We start from the raw sequence: 22,674 nt of genomic DNA, 5'->3' as shown, positions 1-22,674 counted from the left end.
TTTAAACTCAAAAGCAAATATTTATTATATTGCAGCTTACCAATCCTTATGGCCTGTACACATGACCCGAAAATCGGATGACAGATCGACTGTTTTTTTTGCATGCTAGTCACATATTGAAAATTAAGAGGTTACTAAAGTTTCGGAAATTCTCATACGACAGAATAAAAATTCGGACGTGATTTATTGTATTGTATTTTCGGACGACAACTGTACTGGTTAAACTAAATGTGGTATCGTACGAGAAACATTTTCATGCTTGTCTGATCAGATAATATTGGATAAACTATCGTGATCAGCTCTCGAAAGCTGTGTACTAACGATCCGTTTATTGTACGATCGCTTTGAAAGCAGTATTTTTCATCTGATTTACAGATCGTGGATACGGGCCATTAGATTTAATGCTTGCTTTCGTTTTTCTTTATTTTTCACCTGTTGATCTGGCCAGTAAGTCTAATGTTTTTCAACAGAACAAGCTCTCTTTCAGATGTAGCAGTTAGAGGGTTGAGACAAATCTTTTACCACTGACAGGGGTACTTACAATGATCAGCTTTTATTTATTTATATGTAGCACAATTCCCAGCATAGGTGCAGGCTGTGGGTCCCCCTGGGTCACCGGGGGCAACAAATTTACCTTTGAGCATGTTTCTCCAAGTGTGAGCACTGAGACAAGAACCAGTCCAGTGTCTTTGGGTTTTTTAGGTTTATTTAGGAACTTGGATGGGAAAAGGGATGAGTGGGATACTCCTGCAATTGAACTATACACAACTTGACGAGGACTCTGAATTAATGCTGCTTGATGCTGGTTAACGCTGGCCGAATGCCGGTTAACGCTGACTTGATGCTGTAACTTCCTTTTTTACTATGGAAGTCCCTTTTGGCTCCCTGAGGTACTCTTGCCTGAGGTAGTTACTTGTACACCTTTGCTGCACTGCTGAATGCTTCAGGGCCCACACTGGCGCCCCCTTTCTCTTCCCTATCTTCAGGGCTTTGAACACTTGGCACCCCCTTTCACTGCCAATACTACTGGTACTACTGGTTAGCTGGCTCCTGGATCCCCTTGACCTTCTGGAGTGATCCCCTTTCCTAGACAGACCCCCTGGGCAGATCTTGAGTACTCACGATACTAATTTTCCTGAAGATTTCTGCCCAGCAGCTCCACTCGGTCAGCAACACTCTGGATCCCTCTCTGCAGCACAGCTCAACCTCTGGTCACCGTAGGCTGACTGCCTGGACCGCCTTCACTCTCTGACAGGAGGCGTGACAGCTGTCACCTCCTCCTGGGACTGATGCTCCAGCCAAAAGACACTCTGTCACATGTTCCCCACAGATTTATATCCAATCCCAGGGTGCATTGCGGTAAGCCCCGCCCACTGAGACAGTCCTAAACCCTGGTGCGCTATTGGCTAGGTTTCCTCTACTGACCAACAAGATCCCTTATGGATACAGTGGGGAGACTCCCCAGACTCAACAGACACACCCAGAAACATGTGACAGCTAGCTAACAATTCAGGCCCCCCTGATAAGCAGACAGGGCCACATATGCATTTTCCTAGCACCTACCTAGGAGGGTGCTACATATATAAAACCTTTATCCTAAAAGAAATAAAACTTGTACTGTAACTGCTTGTAAAGTGTTAGCTGGAGTTTGGCTTCAATTTGTTAATGTATCTAAATTTGCTGGTATATCGAACACTCTCGACCACCCAGACTTACAATGCTGCTGTACAAAGGTGTTTCTAAAGCCCCGTACACACGTACCGATGGTCGGCATACAAATGTTCCTCTTTTCTCCCCGGGATGTCGGTGTCTGCTGAAAAGTGCAAAGACAGCACAAGGACAGCACAAGAATTTTGTCCGCCGACTGCAGAAGTGATGTCATGTAATGGTTAACTTTCCCTGTGTTTTCTATTTTCTGAGCATGCCCAGTCTTGCAAATCTGCGGTCTGTCGGCCGAATTGTGTACTGACAGGCGAACAATCGTCCGTTCTGGAGTCGGCATACAAAAATTTTCATGTTTGCAAGAAAGACTTTTGTCCGCGGATTGTGCGCAGACATCTGTCGGAGGCACCATACTAACACGCGTACAATCGGCAGATCCTTCGTTCACCGACGTTTGTATGCCGACGATCGGTACGTGTGTACGGGCCTTAATGCTCCTTCATCCAGAGTATAAGCACTCTAATACAGGGTGTGTGTCATTGGCCAGATCACCAGCTGGAAACAGAGGGGGGAAAAAAAAAACATTAATGCAGCCACCACATCTAATGATTGGTAACCTGAACTATATTACATTTTTGGGTTTAATAGCGCTTTAAGTACAGGACAGGAGTATCTGGTGCTATGCAAGATAGAAGGAAAGACTGAAGATCTATTTTAAAGATATGATCTTTTTTCATTGTTATCTATTGCGATTTAGCATGAGTGACTTCTGCAAATGGTTTCCATTAGAAATCCACACATGTGGGTTATATGCAAATCAGTTCAAATACTAAAGGCAGCAAAAATATAGACACCATAAGACTGGTGAGATCACTGATGTCAGTAGTAGCAACAGCTAGCTACAACGTCTCTTAGCTTTGTGAGGTCTCTACAGGTCAGCCAAATGTAGAAATGCATGTCTGCAAATTAAACTACAGACAAGAAATGGAACAAGTGGCGCAAGCTGTTAGCACTACATAAAAATGATAGTCCATATAGTAGCACATCAAGGCTATGATAAAGTCTTAAGGTGAGATGAGGAAATAGTCTGAATGCTCAGGGCCAGCCTGTTGGGAAGCAGAAGAGATCTCCAAACATGCAACAAACAAAAGAGAAAACAGGCACCTCTGAGTTAAGACTGCGATTTAATATGGCAAACAAGTAATAAAAACTTACATCAAGGTAAGTATAAGCAGACAAGATGGGTCCTTCCGGTGTCCATGTGGAGGCTGGGGCTTGGAGTCATCACTGTGGGTCTGTAATCCTCTCCTCTCTTCCTCTTCCTGTCCAGCAGGAAGTGGAGGGTGTCACAGCAGTGAGATGGAGGCTTGGACAGCAGGGTGAAACCGCAGTGAGATGGAGGCTTGGGCCGCACGATGGCTGTGATGCTTGTCCACAGGATCTTCCGGCTTAATGACTGACGCGCTTCCGAGCATGCGCACTGTGGGGGGAAAACAGCGCGCGCTCCTTTGAACTTTGAAAAGGAGCGCGCAATGTTTTCCCCCCACAGTGCGCATGCTCGGAAACGATTGGCCACAGGGGGAGCCAGTCAGCGGGTCCGGCGGCTGCAATGTCCGCCAGGCACCCGCGATAGCTTCCAATGGAGACAGAACGGCGGTCTGCTGTTATAAACACGGAAGACCGCTGCTTTGTCAGTAATTAACACAGGGATCTTGTTCCTCTTATTTAGGAACACAGATCTCTGTGTTCATTCAGCAAGCCCATCCCCCACACAGTTAGAAAGCACCCCCTAGGGACACATTTAATCCTTTGATCGCCCCTGGTGTTACCCCTTTCCCTGCCAGTGTCATTAGTACAGTAACAGTGCATATTTTTAGCACTAATTACTGTAGTAATGTCGCTGGTCCGATCTGGTGTCCGATCTGTCCGCCGCAATGTCGCAGTCCTGCTAAAAATTGCTGATTGCCAACATTACTAGTAAAAAGAAAAATCAAATAAAAATTACATAAATCTTTCCCCTAGTTTGTAGGCGCGAGAACTTTTGTGCAAATCAAACAATATACACATATTGGGATTTTTTTTACCAAAAATATGTAGCAGAATACAAATTGGCCTAAAATGATGGAAAAAATAGATTTTTTTTATTGGGAATGTATAATAGCAGAAAGTAAAAAATATTGTTTTTTTTTCAGAATTGTTTCTCTTTGTTTATAGAGCAAAAAATAAAAATCGCAGAGGTGATCAAATACCACCAAAACATAGCTCTATTTGTGGGAAAAAGGACATCAATTTTATTTGAGTACAGCGTCGCATGACCGCACAATTGTCAGTTAAAGTAACGCAGTGCCGTATCGCAAAAAATGGCCTGGTCATTAAGGGGGTAAAACTTTCTGGTCCAGAAGTGGTTAATAAAAGCCTAGCCTAAGCACTGCCAGCCAACTAAACTTGATCAGTGGTGGCTGGTTTGTCCTCAAAAACAACAGGGCTGCCATGCTACAGGTTATTCATACCTTCCAATTATCCCTGATTTCAAGATACTGTCCCTGATTTGGAGTGTAGTGGTGTGCCCCTTTATCCAGATTCAGGTGCAAGTCCCTTTAACTCAACTCCCCACAATCCTCTGGGCTCCCAGCATCCCCTAAGCTTCTGGACACGCCCAGGGAGTATAAATGCCAGCTTCTCCCAGCTTCCTGGGCTCAGAGAGATCCTGGCTGATGGGGCAGCAGTGACTGGGCAAGTGAGCTGTCCCCAGGTGCTGGGTCCTCCCCTGTTATGTCTGGTGTGCGGGCCACCAGCAGTGAGCACAAGAGTATGCAGCATCTATCCAAGCCCCAGTCACTGGAGAGCACTCTGTTACAGTCCATGTGGAGAAGCTGTCCATGCAGTGGGGTGGTCCTATCTACAGCCCCCAGAGCCTCCTGACCGAAGTCAGCATCAGCAGTGCCAGTGTGACGTCTGTGCCAGCAGGAAATTCCCTCAGCTCACAACCTGCTGAATGAACGATTAATATCTTGGGACACATGAGATTTCTTTAGCTCTCTATCATATCAGTAAACTGAACTCAGAGCACTCTGCTGCCATCCAGTGGCCATTAGTAGAACTGCTGTATAATTGTTTTCATATGTTCTAACTGCTTCCCGAATGATCATGTTATCGTTTTGTATTGGAAACCCCTGTTCACATGATCTCCCGTGTAATCTAAGTTGATTTTCATTAAGTAAAGTAGAAATTGCACATCACCACTGGTCTGATAATTTGGCTGATACCGTTAAATAACAGGATTAAAGTCTCTCTGTCCCTCTTTCCTCCTCATCTGTCCCTCATTTTGGTCTGATCTATATAGTTGTATATAAAATGAACTATTTATCTTTCAAAAAGTGTTTCCCAGTGCTAAACCTTTCATACAATTTCTAAATTGCTGCATTTGTAAATTTCAAAAGCCAGTATAAAGGAACAGTAGTGGTAAGAAAAAAAAAAATTACTTGTGGGTTTAACTCAGTGTTTCTCAACCTTTTTTCAGTCAAGGCACCCTTTAAAAATTATGGACAGTCTCGAGGGCGCCCCATTCTAAAATGTAAAAGCTTTTCTACTAGTTTTTCATAATGCAGCAACATCCACAAGTCCAAGTAGGACACTGAACATTAGAGGTGATTAATTTTTCCAAAGCAAATACACTTTTACAAATTGGTACTGACTAGTATTCCAATGTTCCTCTTCTCCCTTAGTTTTTCCATCACTCTCTAATGTGACCCCCCTCACGCTGATGGAGAGGGGCACAGGAGGGTCAACCAAGGATTCTATGCATGCGACTGACATCCTCCATAACAACTGATGATCTTATTGGTTGTTAGGACGCCGGCAGCTAGAAGTTTGTAATAGTGGATAATGAAATACTGTGATTAGTGTAACTAAAAAGGCAGCCTTCATCCAAAAACACTGGTTTGTATACATTTTTTGGGCAATTTTTAGACATTTTGCCAAGGCACCCCTTAAGAAACCTCAAGGCACCCCAGTGTGCCTGGGCACCCTGGTTGAAAAAGGCTGGTTTAACTAATTATTTTTTTGCACAATTCTCCTTTAACGGGGCATGGCAGGGGTGTGTACTATGCCTACATACTTTTGCTAAAAGGTGTTCCCAGAGGCATAGCTAAAACCTTCAGGGCCCCCATGCAAGAAACTATGAAGGGCCCCCCTGACCCCCCCCCCTTTCCATACAAGCCCCATCTTCTAGTTCTGGGAGGGTGTCCATAGACATCCTCCCAGAACCCTGCCTTCAACGTGCCTCCTGGGGAGTGAATCCAGCGCGCTCTGTAACTGCTAATCACATGTACACAGACTTGCCAGCTAATCACATGTACACAGACTTGCCAGCTATAGAGAGCTGTTAACCAGCAAGACTGTCAGTACATTGTTTATAGTGATAATCAGGGCACTGATCATCAGTGCAGCCCCATCAGATTATCAGTGCAGCCCTGTCAGTGCTGCCTATCAGTGCTCATTAATGCCGCTTATTAGACCTGAGGGCGTCTCTCACATTGGTGAATGGGGGGGGTGGGGGGGATCTTGTTAAAGGGGGCTTCCAGATTCCAATAAGCCCCCTGCCCGCAGACCCCCACAACCACCGGCCACAGTTGTGGGGAAGAGGCCCTTATCCCAATCAACATGGGGATAAGGTGCTCCCACCCCCATGTGGAGGGCATGTGGCCTGGTATGGTTCATGGGGGGGGCGTTCGCTTATCTCCACCTTTTCTGACCTGACAGGCTGAATGGCTTTATTTTTTTCTAAATAGCCGAGTGCCAGCAATTGAAACTGTGAGTCAAATTAAATGTGATTTGACTAGTTTTTTTGAATTTAGAAATTTTATTTTTCATGCAGCATGTTCTATGCATGCTACAAATGCGGCACTTCACAGGCAGACTAAGTGGACCCCCCAGGCACTATATTTAGAGGAATTTTTTATTTTTGTTTGTTGTACTTTAGGTATCATTAAAAGTGAAGTATAGGGCTTGGTTTTTTCCCTCATTTATACTTACCTAGGTGGATGCAGGATCTGTCCAATGCTGCATCTGTCCCCCGGCGCCTCTACACTGAGAACTGAGCGATCAAACACCACCGATCGCTCGGTTCTAACAGCTCTGTGCTCTACCCCCCTCCTCGCTCATTGGAGCACTGGGCTGTGGAGGGGCAGGGAGCCGCCAACTGAAAGGCTAAGCCGGGTGTCGGTCCGGGCACCTGGCGGATCCCGACTCCATGGTCGTAATGACACGGTGACACGGTGCCTGGCCCCCTCCCTCCTGAGGAAGTTTCGCCCAGGGACGCAACACGTACGGAGGGGAGGGGTCGTGATCGGTGTATGTTCTTGTCAGGCAAACTTAGTGCACTGTGTTCAGTGCTTTCTGAGGTAATTTTACATGCATTTCTTCAATAAAGTATTTAAAGGGGATAAAGCATTATGTGCGGACCTCTTCTCTTTATATGGTTGAGCGGATATTCTCTGTGGATCGGAGTCTTCTTGCCCTATATTTTAAGGAAGTGGTTTGGGGTTATATAGCGAGTCCCCTGGATAAGGATTTGCTGTTTCACTTTATGTGTCATCTGGATCAGGATTACACTGAAGAATTTGAGAAAGTCCTAAGCTTTATAAGCTCGACTGGTAAAACAGGGGCTTTCATTAAGGCTGCATTCACATGTCAGCTTATAATCGCGGGCAGAACCGCCGCGGTTCCGCCCGCGATTCGGAGATTTATTGCAAGCGGAACCGCGGCGGTTCTGCCCGCGATTATAAGCTGACATGTGAATGCAGCCTAAGGTGAGGAGATTGTGTGACTGTCGGACACACTTAGCGGAGCACATTGTACCATTTTTGTGCATGATCACACTGCTTCATATCTATTTCTATATTCTATCTATTTATTGTAATTTATATTTATATCCATTTATGTATTAGCGCTGCACTATTTATTGTTTATGTTTATTATCTGGGATTTGATTTATTGACCCTTGGTGCATAGCAGCTTTCTGTAATTTGTACTTAGGTGCGCTGATTTTATTTTTCTTATATACCTTTGGATGTTGTCATTTCTCCTGTTGCAATTCTTTTCCATAAAACAAATTAATATCTGTCGGTAAAACAGAATCCCTTTGCGATGACAGTGGCAGATATGCAAACTTGGGAACTTAAAGTGATTATAAAGACAGAAAAGACAGAAGGTTTTCACCTTAATGCATTCTCTACATTAAGGTAAAAACCTTCTGTGTTCAGCAACCCAGTCCCAGCCCCACCAAATACTTACCTAAGCTGAATCTCGATCCAGCGCTGTGCCCAAGATCAGTGTCTTTCTCCTCAATGTTCATGGAGGCAGCAGTGGGAGTCATTGGCTCCTGCTGCTGTCAATCACAGCCTATAAGGTGGGAGTGGGGACAGGGACGTGTCATGCTGTGTGTTTCAATGGACACACAGAGCACGGTTCGGAATTGAGCCCCACGAGTGCCCCCATAGAAAGAGGCTTGCTATGGGGGCATTCGGAAGGGGGGAAGGGCCAATAAGAGGAGGATCGGAGCTGCATTGTGCAAAACTATTGCACAGAGAAGTTAAGAATGATATGTCTTGGCAGAAGCTTGAGAGGAGGGCAGGCGTAAATCAGATGATACTGACCCCACTGGGCTACCAGTGCATCTGTGGCTTCCACCAGAGGACCCCTTGACTGAGCCAAAAACCTCTGCATCTTTCTGTTGAGCCAAGATGCCAACAGATACACCCCGGGGTGCCCCACTGGAGACACAGTTGATGAAACACGTCCGGATGAAGGGATCACTCCCCTTGGTCCAAAGCTTGCCAACTGAGGAAATCAGTCTGCCAATTTTCCACCCCGGGAATGTGCACAGTGGAGAGGACTGGAACAGAGCCGCCAGGGCACTTCTTGTGCCACCTTGGTGATTGACATAAGCCACGGCCGTGGCAATGTCTGATTAAATGCGCACAGGGCATCCCTGAAGATGATCCATCCAATGATCCAGACACAGTCTGATCGCTCGGAGTTCCAGGATATTGATCGGTAGTCTGGAATCTCACAGCGTCCAGATCCCCTGAACAAAATGCTTACCAAGGACACCTCCCCAGCCAGACAGGCTGGCATCCATGGTGACCACTGTTCAATACAAGGGGAGGAAGGATTTTCCCACCTAAAGCGCCGGAGAGAGAAGCCACCATATCAGGGACTCCTTTGCTCCCTGTCTCAGTCGAATCTGATTGTCCAGAGACTGCAGAGTCTTCTCCCATTCAGTCAGAATCTCTCTTTGCAGGGACCTCATATGGAACTGCGGAAACGAAACCGCCTCAGGTAGATACCATCAGGCCCAGCACCCGCATGCAAGTCTGGAGAGATGACAATTTGTTGGACCGCAGGGGGGAAATTGCAGCCTGGGCACACCCTAATCACCCTGTGTCTGTTAGTGTAGGGCCGGCTGTCTCCCGAGATCTCCATCTTTGGCACTGAGGGTAGTGAAATACTTGGTGGAGAGGCGGCTGTGCTGTTGGCTCCAGCAGACAGTGAGGCTTGCCAGAGGCGCTCAGTGTGTGTGACACTGTCAGGTAATGTTACTGCTTGCGGGGAAAGACCAGCTGTCAAAACTCAGGGGTGATGTCAGGGGTGGGCGGGACCGAACAGCTATCAAACACCAGCTAATGGGATGGGGTCTGGGCGGCTGCTTTGTTTATGTGGCTCCGCCCCTTTCTTAAGCAGCCCAATCATTGGCTGGTGTTTGACAGCTCATCGATCTCGATCCCGCCCACCCCCGACATCACCGCTGAGTTTTGACAGCTGGTCTTTCTCCCTGAAAGCAGCTACATTACATAACAGTGTCACACACACAGTGGGGTACCAATGGGGGGGGGGCAAGCACTGGGGGGTGTCAGCCGGCGTGCTCTGAGATCCCGCATCACAGTGTGAAGGCAGCTGCAGTGGCAGCTCCTTCAGTCCGTGCTGCTAGCGGGGGCGGAGCCTCGGCGGGAAGAAGGGGATGGAGCCTCGGCTGGAAGAAGGGGGCGGAGCCTCAGCGGGAAGAAGGTGAGTGCGTGCCCATTGCCCAAGTGTGTGTGCTGGATAGGAGGGGGATGGGGAAGCTGCATATGGAGGAATTCATCTTTCCCTATTCTTTCTGCAGCTGCTGAATAACTGATTCCCCTCCTCTCCCTCCTGCAGGAAGAATAGGGAAAGATCAATTCCTCTATATGCAGCTGTCCCATCCCCTTCCACTACAACTTCTTTTGCTGACTCCCCAGTGCTCCTAATCCCCCCCAGTGCTCTTAGCCCCCCCCAGTGCACTAGACCCCCCTGTTCTTTAGCCCCCCCCCCATGCTCTTCAGTTCCCCACAGTACTTTTCATCTCCCTCCCCCCTATGCTCCCTGTCCCCCCCCAGTGCTCTCCACCCCCCTGGTTTTCCTTACCCGCCCCCCAAGTGCTCCCTGTCCCCCCCAGTGCTCTCCACCCCCCTGGTTTTCCCTGCTCGCCCCCCCAGTGCTCTCCACCCCCCTGTTTTTTCCTGCTCGCCCCCCCAGTGCTATCCACCCCCCTGGTTTTCCCTGCTCGCCCCCCCAGTGCTCTCCACCCCCCCTGGTTTTCCCTGCTCGCCCCCCCCAGTGCTCTCCACCCCCCTGGTTTTCCCTGCTTGCCCCCCCAGTGCTCTCCACCCCCTGCACCTTCCAACCCCCCTACAATGCTTTCCAAACCCCCTCTTAATTCTCTCCAGCCCCCACCCCCAACCGTGCCCTTCAGCTCCTCCAGTGCTCTCTGCTTCCCCTGTGCTCTCCGGCCCCCCTAGTGCTCTTCTATCTTCTATCATGTCCTCAGTCTCTGACCATCTCCTGTATCATGTCTGCAGTCTCTTACCATCTACTGTATCATGTCTGCAGTCTCTGACCATCTCCTGTATCACGTCTGCAGTCTCTGACCATCTCCTGTATCATGTCTGCAGTCTCTGACCATCTAATGTATCATGTCTGCAGTCTCTGACCATCTACTGTATCATGTCTGCAGTCTCTGACCATCTACTGTATCATGTCTGCAGTCTCTGACCATTTCCTGTAGTATGTCTGCAGTCTCTGACCATCTCCTGTATCACGTCTGCAGTCTCTGACCATCTACTGTATCCTGTCTGCAGTCTCTGAATACCTCCTTTAGCAAGTCTCCAATCTCTTACTCAAACACATTGCTAATAATATTAGCTATCTATTTATGCTGAAGGTAGAACTGTGCAGAGGAGGCAGAGAGTGCAAAAAGGGGAACTGTGATTAGAGAGACAGAGGGCAGACTGCAAGGGGCACTGTGATGGGGGGCTGTGAATTTTGTGCAATAAATACTCTTGAACACATTACAAATTTTTGTGGGTGTTTTTAAATTTTAAAGTTGGGGGGGGGGGGGGTGTCAGATATAGGATCCGCCCCGGGTGCCAAATGCTCTAGGTACGCCACTGCACACACACTGAGCGGCTCTTGCAAGTCTCACTGTCTGCTGAATGTGAAACTCCCCCTCTCCCCTGTTAGTGTCCATAAGTGGTGCCCAGTAGTGCCACCTATCAGTGCCCAGTAGTGCCACCTATCAGTGCCACCTCATCAGTGCCCACCAGTGCCACCTATCAGTGCCCACCAGTGCCGCCTCATCAGTGCCCATCAGTGTCACCTTATAGTGCCTATCAGTGCCCAGCAGTGCTGCCTCATCAGTGCCCATCAGTGCCACCTATCAGTGCCCACCAGTGCCGCCTCATCAGTGCCCATCAGTGACATCTAACAGTGCCTATCAGTGCTTCCTATTAGTGCCACCAATCAGTGCCCACCAATGCCGCCGATCAGTAGCTATCAGTGATGTCTATTAGTGCCCAGCAGTGCTGCCTATCAGTGCCACCTATCAGTACCCATCAGTGCTGCCAATAAGTGCCACCTCTCAGTGCTGCCAATCAGTGCCCATCAGTGCAGCCTCATTAGTGCCAGTCAGTGCTGAGAGCAAGTGCCTATTAGTGCTGCCTATCAGTCCATATCAGTGCCTCACATGTAATTTCACCTGTAATACACATCAAAAGGAAAATAAGGCATACATCTTTTTCAAAACTTAGCAGTGATGGTGGAACCCCTCTACAGATATTTGCCATACAATTTAACTTAAGTGCAAAAACTTTTTAGTTGGAAGGTTCACACCAGTAGAGCACTTTGGAATTTTTATTTTTTAGATTGTTACACTTAATTTTATATGTTTTAGTTACTATTATAATGTAAATTATTGCACTTGAAGTTAATTTTCCACCACCCATGCTAAGTCCATGTCTTTATGGACCTTGCTTTGTGCACTGGTGCACAGTCACGTTGGAACAGGAAGGGGCCATCCCACAAATATGGGAGAATGAAATTGTCCAAAATGTCTTGGTATGCTGACGCCCTAAGAGTCTAAGGGGCCAAGCCCAACCCCTGAAAAACACCCCACACTATAATCCCCCCTCCACAAAATGATTTAGACCAATGCACAAAGCAAGGACCATAAAGACATGGATGAGCGAGTTTGAGGTGGAGGAACTTGACTGGCCTGGACAGAGTCCTGACCTCAACCCGATAGAACACCTTTGGGATGAATTAGAGCAAAGACTGCGAGCCAGGCCTTCTCGTCCAACATCTGTCCCTGATGTCACTAATTCGCTTCTGGAAGAATGGTCAAACCTTCCCCATAAACACACTTCTAAACCTTGTGGACGGCCTTCCCAGAAGAGTTGAAGCTGTTATAGCTGCAAAGGTTGGGCCAACTCAATATTCAACCCTACAGACTAAGACTGGGATGCCATTAAAGTTCATGTGTGTGTAAAGGCAGGTGTCCCAATACTTTTGACAAGTGTGTATGTGTATATATATATATATATATATATATATATATATATATATATATATATAGTGTGTATGTGTACAAAGTGTGTGTATATATATATATATATATATATATATACATGCATGCGTGTTTGAGCTTTGGGGTGCACACCCTAATGCAATAGGCTGCGCACGCCTATGCTGCAATTTCTGGAGTTTGTCCAAAAAAGGAGAATTCTGGCTACAGCCGAGTCCAGAGTCAGGCCCAAATAGTCCAGCTTTGTGGACGGAACCAGAGCAGACTTCTGAAAATTCAGAATCCAGCCGAACTCTCGCAGAGTTCGTACTGTTATCTCCAGGTTCTCCACCTGAGCCGATGGAGACTCCGCTCGCAGAAGAAGATCATCCAAGTAGCCCAGTACCCCGATCCCCCATTGGCGTAGCAAAGCTAGCACCAGAGCTAACACTTTAGTGAAGATCCGAGGAGCGGAGGTGAGAACACAAACTGATAATGCTCCTCTCCCCCAGCAAAGCGGAGAAAGCGCTGGTGACTGGCACATATTGGAATGTGAAGGTAACCATCCTTGATGTTTATGGAAGCAAGAAAATGCCCCTGACGCAGGGATGACACCACGGTTCGAATGGACTCCATTCCTTAACTTCTGTACCCGCACAAAGCAGTTTAGGACTGGACGCACTTTGCCTTCCTTTCTGGGGACTGTGAACAGGTTTGGGTAAAAACCCTAAAAATGTTCCCAAGTCAGAATCAGGACAATCGCCCCTTGAATGAACAAGTCTTGTACCGCCCCCAACAGACCCTGTAACCGGTTTGCGGGCAGGCACAGGTTGGAAGGAAAAAACCTTGCCGGGGGGGACAAACGAGAAACTCTATCTAACTTCGTGGACCCACTTGTCTTGCACCAGGGAAGTCCACGGGTCCGAAAACCAGCAAAGATGTCCCCCCACCCCTGATAAAGGATAGGTGCACCTTCTTGCTGAAGGAGCCTTGTCCGTGGGTCTGGAGAAGCCTGCTATCAGCTTGCCAGGCCAGGTTCCTTTGGAGACACCAGAAGAGGCCCTGAAAGTCTTTGAGCCCTTGCCAGTCGACCCTGAGGGATGAAAAACTTCTTATGAGCCGAGAAGGAAGGTCCACATCTACGACGAGGTTCCTCACCCTTAGTAGCCTGTAGAAGAAAGGTACTCTTACCCCCTGTGAGACCTTTAATGATGTCATCCGGGGTAGCTCCGATCTCCTTGAAATGGTAGATCAGTCAAGGACTTTTTAGAAGTCTGGTCCACAGACCAGCATTTAAGCCAAAAGACACGCCGAAGGACAATCGCCAAAACAAAGAGGCGAGCCATCAGGGGAGCTGCATCCAAGGGGGAATCACAGATAAACTGCAACCCCTGAACAAGTTGGTCCGCCAGCTCAGCAAAGGCAGGAGGGATTTGTTCACCCTCCAGGTCAAGGCATAGGAGCTTAGCCCACTCGGTCAGAGTTTGCGACACTAGGGCAATGGTAAACAGGGCAGGTGCTAGACTATTTTGCACCCTAGGCAAGACCAGCTACTTGTGCCCCCACCCCCAAAAAAAAAAAAATCGAAATTAATTTTATAACTGTAGCACTAGAACTCCTGCATAGCACTACACTGATGACCTATAGGGGCTTTGCGTGTGTGCACCAATAAAATGTTGAAAAACTTCAGTTCCCTATATTTCTTTATATGCAACACTTTAAATGCACCCTACAGGACATCAGGTTAGTTTTATGCGGGGGTTCTGATTTTTTTTTTTTTTACATAACTATTATTGCCATTACATAGGGGACAAATAACCCTTATATGATAGCATATAGGTGACAGGTACTCTTTATTAGACATTCAGGGTCTATTAGACCCTAGATGTCTACTCTGTATTTGGCTACAGCTGATGGAACACAGATGGTGCTTCCCTGAGGACAGCTCCTGTAGAATGGCAGTGCCGGTCCAGTAAGTGACATCATACATGTCACTTCCTGGTCATGGCTCAGTGGATGGATGTTAATGAAGCTCCCGCCATCCTTCCCGGGGCCCCCCCATGACCGCACCGGGCCCACAGGTGGGATAGCGGAGCCCGGTAAACATAAAGACAGAGTAAGGTGGGACAGGAGGGGGGGGGGGTACAGCCAGGTGAAGGGAGGATGGAGCCAGTTAGACAGGAGAGGGGGGTGCAGCCATGTGGGGGGAGGACGGAGCCAGGTGGACAGAGCATGGTGGACAGGAGGGGGGTTGCACCCAGGTGGGAGGAGGGGTGCAGCCAGGTGGGAGGGGGAGCACAGAGCCAGGTGGACAGGAGAGGGGGGATACAGCTAGGTGGAGGAGGGGGTGCAGCCAGGTGGACCAGAGAGGGGGGTGCAGCCAGGTGGACCAGAGAGGGGGGTGCAGCCAGGTGGGGGGGGTTACAGAGCCAGGTGGACAGGAGAGTGGGGTACAGCCAGGTGGAGGAGTGGATTCAGCCAGGTGGACAGGAGAGGGGGGTGCAGCCAGGTGGGAAGAAGATCCGATTCTGCTGCGGATAAAAAAAAGGGTCATGTGCGTGTTTAGTGCGATTGCGGTGCGAATTCAGCCATACAAACTGTATGGCTGAAATTTGCACCGCACAGAGATCGCATGTAATTTAGGAGCAGTGCGCTCCGAATTACATGCGATCTCTGTGATCGCACTAATGTGAACCGGCACTAAATGTGAAATTGTTTAGGAAATATATGACGTGGTTTAATTCTTTAAAATCCATTGAAAGCTATGATTGGGGTGGTCTGACCCTTTAACTATGGGACTTTTGGCAATCTTAAAACCAATTCAGTGGTCACTCAATCAGGCACCAAACAAAGGCGTTTACAGATATCTATTGAGTTCAAACCTCCTTGCATTATTCTATCATTTAAAATGTATGTGTAACTTTTCACCCCACTAGGTGGCATAAGATTTTGCATTATACTCAGCATGACAGTTACATCAGTACTGTACATTCCTTTGGTGGGGTGGGCACCCAGGGAGTGGAATACAGGGCAGACCTCCTCTCCAAATATACATTCTTTCCTGCACAATACATCTGTTTTCCACCGTTTTTTTTCCTGGCTTCATATTCAGTTTGGAACGTGAAGTAAGCTTCCCCCACTTTTCCTTAACCTTTTAACCCTTTGCACAGAAATGTTAAAGTGGTCCTAAATTCCCCACCCTCCTGCCCCTCCTGCCTCCTCCACACACACCCTGTTCCTGCCTGCCCTTTTTTTCTAGTGGTTCTGTGATGTTCTGGGATAGACCTAACTTAGCTTCAGACTGACATCACAAGAGGGGAGTGCAGGCTTAGAGCAGCAAGAGAGCCACACTAAGCAGACACTGCGTGGGGACAAAAGACTTATTAATATAACCAGAAGGTGCAGAGAAGGCTTTGTGAAATAAGAAAATAAGCTTATTGCCTTTCTACATTGTTGTCCATATACATTAACTGTGAACATGTTCAGCTGGATGAAGAAAAATGAGAAGAACAAGAAGACCCCTGAAGTCGTCCACACTGTGACCGAGGGTCTCAAAGACCTGTACAAGAAGAAGTTGAAGCCAGTGGAAGACTACTACCGCTTCCATGACTTCCATTCTCCTGCCCTGGAGGATGCTGACTTTAATAATAAGCCCATGGTGCTGGTAATGGGCCAGTACTCAACTGGAAAGACCACCTTCATTAAGTACCTCCTAGAGCAGGACATTCCAGGTAGTCGCATTGGACCTGAACCCACAACCGACTCCTTCATTGCGGTCATGCATGGAGAGACCGAGGGTGTCATCCCCGGGAATGCCCTCATGGTAGATCCCAACAAACCGTTCCGCAAGCTTAACCCTTTTGGGAACAGCTTCTTAAACAGGTGAGTAGATATGGCGTAAATGCCAGTTGAATACAATTCCTGTATTAGTGTTTAATGAAGACATTTGCCTAAAAAGGTATGGAGCTTTTTATGTAGGTAATATTTGTGTATCAACACCTACCTAACTAAAAGTGACATTGGCACACGCTCCAAGGGCAATTTTACATATTTAGGACAGGGAGATATTCTTCCAAGAATATATATATTGAAGCATTTGCCCATCCTTGGGCGTTCAAGTACCCAACATGAGTATTTGTATAAGTTTGCCAACATGGAGCAGTGGAGTAGTCACAGTTAACCATTTCCTTTCCTCTTCTGCAAGAAAATCAATGATAAGGCGGCGGCCTCACTTCTCCCCAGTAAACCCTTCAAAGGTCCAGTCTTTACCTATCACAAAACTGGGCTATTAAGCAACCCTAAACAGACAAAACAGAATTTGTAATGCTCATGTTAAGATGTTGTTGATTGTATATGCAGTTCTTGATTATTACAAGCTAAGTATGAATTATTTAAAGCATTCAGAGGTTTGCCCAAGAGTTATTCATGCCTGAGATTGACAGATAATCTGCTAAAAAAACAAAAAACGCTGTATGTGTGATACATTTTTCCCATTGAGATCAGGTTTGATTATGAGTTCTGTGAGCTATTTTGATGCTGCAAAAAATCACTGGCATGGAAATCTGTCTTTTGACATAACCCTGGCACTGATCCAAGGTGAAAAGGTGGGTCAAGAAGGATGCAGCATTCTCTATGCAGGAGTTAACCAGATTAATGTTAACCTCTTTTAAACTAGCATGAAGGAATTACACACTACATGATGGCTCAAGTAAAACCTTTAAAGTATACAAAGTACAGTGCTAATGTTGAACATAGGTATAGAGATCATTCTGACATGATTAAAAACATGAACAGGTAATGTACACAGTATATCTAGGCAAAACAAAAAATAAATATGCAGTACATGCACATTTCCCCATGTTTTAGCTATTTAAAACCCTGCACTAAAACATACCCGTTACTCTGCCATACACCCAGTGAGCTTTAACTTTCTGTACACTCTGCCTGTGCTGAACTGAAATCCTAATTAGTGTTGTCATCTCTGCCCAGTTCTCCCCTATTGCACTACAGAACACCTCCCTACTATGTAAAAGAGAGAAGGGGCTATGATCTGTAGTCCAGCTAAAAAAGACTGGGCGGAGAAAAGAACACTTTTTGGGATTTCTGTGCTGCACAAGCAAAATGCAGAAAACATTTGGAGCACACTGGATTTCTGGCAGATCATAAGGTATTTTTTCTGTACTTGCATGTATCTAAAATAATATACATGGGGAAATATACTGTAAATGTATTTCAGACATGTATTGTGTTTTTTTCTCCAGACATACACGTTCAAGAAAACTTGCCATGAGAAAAATAGGGATGCTGCCATTGCTGAGCTCCTGAAATTGCTAGTTACCCGGCTGCCTTGCTGATTCTTTGGCTTAGTAGATAGTGACCTAGAAGAGAGTGAATGTAAAGCTCGCAAAGCACCAAAGACAGAGTCAGCATGACAACCAGGCAACAGCACTTTCAGAAGGAGAGATTTACTAAGGCAGCAACTCCACCCAACACCAAGGTGCCAGTTTGAGTAGCTAATGTCAAGTTGACTTGCTTGATCGTCTCTTTTGTCACCTTCTCTCTCTCGCTCTCCAATGGTAATATATGTGCTAGAATTCCAAGCTCCACCTAATCCGCTGCTGCCACTGCAAAGCAATGATAGCGTCAACCCCCCCCCCCCCAAAAAAAAAAAGTGAGGACTACACAAACAGTTGTCTAGATGCTAGAGATTGACATATTTCCTTTTATGGCTTAGTACAGCCTTTTTCAATACTGGGGTGCCTTCAGGTGTCTTCAGGGGTACCTTGGCAAAATGCCTAGAAACTGCTCAAATATTGTATACCAGCCAGCAGGTGGATCTGGCCTGTCTATTAGTTACATTAAGCCACATATTTTAATTGTGCACCATTACAACCTTCTAGCCACCAGTGTCCTAACAACCAATGACATCATCAGTTGATAAGGAGGTGCAGCACCCTTGTTTGCCCCTCCCCTGCCCCTTCACCACTGGGGTCACATTAGCTGAGTAAGGGAGAGAAACTGAGGGAGAAGAGAAACATTGGAATACTAGTCAGTACCAGTGTACAAAGGTGTTTGCTTTAGAAGAATAAATCACAGCTATAGTTGGGTGTCCTATGCATATAGGTGTTGCTGCATTATGTAAAACTATTAATTAATTTTTTTAAATTTTGAATGGGGTGCCTCGAGAATTTTGCGGCATTGTAAAGGGTGCCTTGACTGAAAAAAGGTTGAGAACCACTGGCCTAGGAGTTAGAAGCAGAGACTGTCTCTGATGGAAAATCTTGTTTTGTTTAAATAGTATTGCAACCAGAGTGTCAGAGCCAGTTCACATATGAGCGACCCGACTTTCAGTGGTGACCTGTGAAGTCGCGGTGCGCAGCTCGCACCGCGACCTCGGAGCGGCCGGCACGGACTTCATATCATTGAAGTCAATGCAGGTCGCTCCGGGTCGCCCCAAAGAAGCTCCGGACCCTTTTTCTAAGTCGGAGCGACTTGTGTCGCTCCTATTAGAACGGGTCCACAGCTTCTCTATGGCAGGCGACCTACGGCGACCTGTCAGGCAACCAGGTCGCCTGACAGGTCGCCCCAGTGTGAACCGGCTCTAAGACACACAAGATGAAACATCAGTGTGCCTAGGCTCCAGTTAAGGCAGTAATAACCGAATCTGAGTTAAATGTATTAGTTTCATGAGAGCGCTTTGGGGAAGAGGATTTGTTTCACTGTCCTGGAACTAGCATGCAGTCCATAATCCAGGGAGTGGTTTCCTCATGCAAATCCTCTTGACAGGTTCCCTTATAAGCAACCTGTCAGGAAAGCAATATACTGTACAAGTTACCATCACATACTTTTTTTGTTAAGTAGAAGGCCACAGGGCTGTCATCCTTATGCCTACTTCACTACTCGGCGAGTCAATGAACAAGAATATGCATTTCAGGTTTCTTTTTGCTTCACTGGTTACATGCTTCTTGTAGGTCAATGACATTAAAGCGGTTGTATCCCCTGTAAAAAAAAAAACAAACAAACAAACCCTGCAGGACAATGGTATAATGTGCTAGTATGAAATACTTACCTTAGAACGAAGCCCCCACATGGTCGCCCGGACACCGCTGAGGGAGCTGACATGTTCCCTCGGCGTCTCTTCCGGGTTTGGCAGCTTCCTGCGCTGTGAGAGGCCGGAGCCGCAATTACATCACTATCGCGCATGCGCACGGGAGTTCACTTTCCGGCAAGGAGCTGGACCTTCAGAGCGCATGTGCCGCTGGTGTCAGCAGCTGCATGTAGGGTGAATATCTCCTAAACCGTGCAGGTTTAGGAGATATTAATTTTACCTACAACTTACTTCCTTCTGACCTGCTGCAAGTGCGTTTTGCTTTACAATAGACTTGTATGGTAATGCAAAACCCACATGAAGCAAACCAAATCCTGTAGACACACCTAAAGTGGATGTAAACTCCATTCATGAAATTTGACCTGGGCAAGTATATCTGTAGTGTTTACCTATCTCTCTCCAAAGCCCTAAGTCCCGTGTCTTTCTGCTGCTCAGTTCCTCTGTTATCAGCATGATAACTTCTGACAAGTTCTCCGACACATGAGATAAAAGCAGACGAAATTTGTGTCGGGGAGGTAGCTTAAAGACAGATAAGCAGAGAGCTTGTCTATTTACAGCACAACTCTGCAAGTTTCCTCGTTCCTCTGCCTATGTGGAGGGGGGTGGGGTGTGTGTACCTTTCCTCCAATCAGCTCTCACACAGTGTATGCCTAGACTCCACACCCAGTGCTGAAACAGGAAGAAATATTTGTAACACAATGTGCACTTTCTAAAGAATATAGAAAGCTGAAGACAGCAGATATACATGTAAAACATATGTAGGGAAGTTTGTCTCATCTCTGCGTATCATCTGAGGCTGTTCACTTCACTGGGTATATGTGAGGGTTCTTTGATGTATTTTAAGTACACCTAAATGTAACTATGGATTTCATTTTGCATCTCAACCATAGCACTACCTGCCGGAGTTTGCATAGTCTCCCTGTGCCTGTGTGGGATTCCCCCGGGTACTCCAGTTTCCTCCCACACTCCAAAGACATGCTGATAGGTTAATTGGCTCCTGTCTAAACTGACCCTATTATATGTATGTATGAATGTGAGTTAGGGACTTTAGATTGTAATCTCCTTGAGGGAGGGAACTGATGGGAATGTTCTATATGTAAGGTTCTGTGTAAATTGATGACGATATGCTGTCTAAGTACCAGTAATAATAAAAATAACTTGATTTTAGCTTCTTGCAGTTCCCAGTACAGCAGCACTGAGAATGGGAGAGGGAGAGGCAGCACTAGAAGCCAGTCAAGTGTCCTGTATGGTATATATGCTAACAAAGAACATGCTGACAGGAGGAGAGAGCAAGGATTTCACCTCAGTCTGTGGCTGCCAATCGATGGCTAGCAGCAGGAAGGTGACCAGGCTAGCTCAAATATATAAAAGCAGTAGAATAATGCAGCACAAAGATTTTACAATTTTCTCTCCTTCCACCACAGAAATTGTTTGATTATCCCATCAACACAATCAGTGTTCATGGGGTAGTCCCTCCCGCAGCGCTATGGTGTTCTGCCACCGAAGAGCCTTCCTTGCCAGTAAAACAAAATGATAATTGCTGGCAGCTACAGCCACCAGCAGGGATTGCATGCAAAAATCTGACATGCTGGTTGTACTAAAGTCGATCGATAGATTGACATCAGTACAACCAACCTGTCCATAGATGAATCATACCTCAGCCGGTCCCTGCTCAACCGGCCTAGATTGGATCCACCTATAACATCAGTTCATTAGGCTGGCTGTGCTATATGGTAGAGCTGTGTAAATCCCAAGATTGGCTGGCCAGAAATACAAATCCTTTGCCAGGTAAGGCCCCTTTCACACTTGTTCATCCTGAAAGTCACGCGACTTTGATGCGACTTGAAGCAATGCCTGTGAAATCTTGAGGTCTATGGACCTCAAGTCACATCAAAGTCAGACCAAAGTAGTGCAGGGACTACTTTGAAGTTGCTGCGACAAGAAGTCGCACAGATATAAATGGTACTCATTGTAAACCATGGGGTACGACTTGTCATGTGACTTTGCAGTTCCAAGTCGCACAAGTGTGAAAGGGGCCTCAGAAAGTTTTAGGCCCCTTTCACACTTGTGCTACTTGTCCTGTGACTTGACTGACATTTTTGACACTTTTGGGGTTATCAGTGACATTTCTACAGTAATCAGTGCTATAAATATGCACTGTTACTGTAAGAATGACACTGGCAGGGAAGGGGTTAATTTTATTGGAGAGGGAGGGGTTAATGTATGCCTGGTGCTTACTAACGTGTGTGGGGGGAGGTGACTGAGTGACACAGGGACAGATCTCAGGTTCAGCTATGCTGAACCCTGCAATCTGACCCTGCCTGTCACTTCATAGATCCGCCCGCTCTGTTTACACAAGCGGGCGGATCTCCAGACTCGATTCCCCGACGATCGCTGTGATGCTCCCCTGGCCCGACTCCCGCTGTGACTGAAAACAGCGGGAGCGAGCCTCCGGCGGCGCGCGCGCGCCGCCAAGAAGGGGGAGTGTCTGCCGACGTAGGTCTACGTCGTCAGACCTACAAGAGCCACTTTGCCGCAGTAGAGCTCTAGTGAGCAGCGGCAAAGTGGTTAAGGCTGGGTTCACATATATGTGAATTGGAAGCATTTTTACCCACATCCAATTTGCATAACATGTGAATGTGACCGGCTTTCAATGGAGCCGGTTCACACGTTTGGTTGGGCGCGGTGCGGTTTTGAAAAGGGTCCTGTGTGTTTTTATATCTGATTCAGGTGCAAATTCAGGGAAAAATTCAGCCCTGAATCGCACCTGAACCGCTGAACAGAAACGCACCGGACTCCGGGCTGCAAATCGCAGCTGGACATGTGTGAACCATCAAAAAAGAGCCAGCAATTGAAGCCCCTAAAATTCTGTCCTGACAGGTTCTTTTTTTACAAGGAACTGTAAAAAGGTAGCCAACAGAAAGTGGGCAGTACCAAGAAGTTGTATGATATAAGGTGTCCTGAAAAAGTTTTCATACCCCATGAAATTTTCCACATTTTGTCATGTTACAACCATAAATGTAAATGTATTTTTATATGATGG

The 22,674-nt window shown here is 46.8% G+C and overlaps 1 protein-coding gene across 1 annotated transcript in view; it reads left to right on the top strand.

Moving 5' to 3' along the window:
• Positions 1-15,793: 15,793 nt before the first annotated feature.
• EHD2 (EH domain containing 2) overlaps positions 15,794-22,674 on the top strand; it is a 91,378-nt gene continuing 84,497 nt past the window's right edge. Inside the window, exon 1 of the mRNA XM_082263386.1 lies at positions 15,794-16,405. Within this exon, the coding sequence (XP_082119512.1) occupies positions 16,002-16,405 (404 nt within the window). The 5' untranslated portion in view covers positions 15,794-16,001. The remainder of the gene's footprint in view (positions 16,406-22,674) is intronic.

Source organism: Pelophylax lessonae (assembly GCF_965119305.1).
Source record: "Pelophylax lessonae genome assembly, chromosome: 7".
NCBI lineage: Eukaryota > Metazoa > Chordata > Amphibia > Anura > Ranidae > Pelophylax > Pelophylax lessonae.
This window is presented reverse-complemented; position numbering and strand designations above follow the sequence as displayed.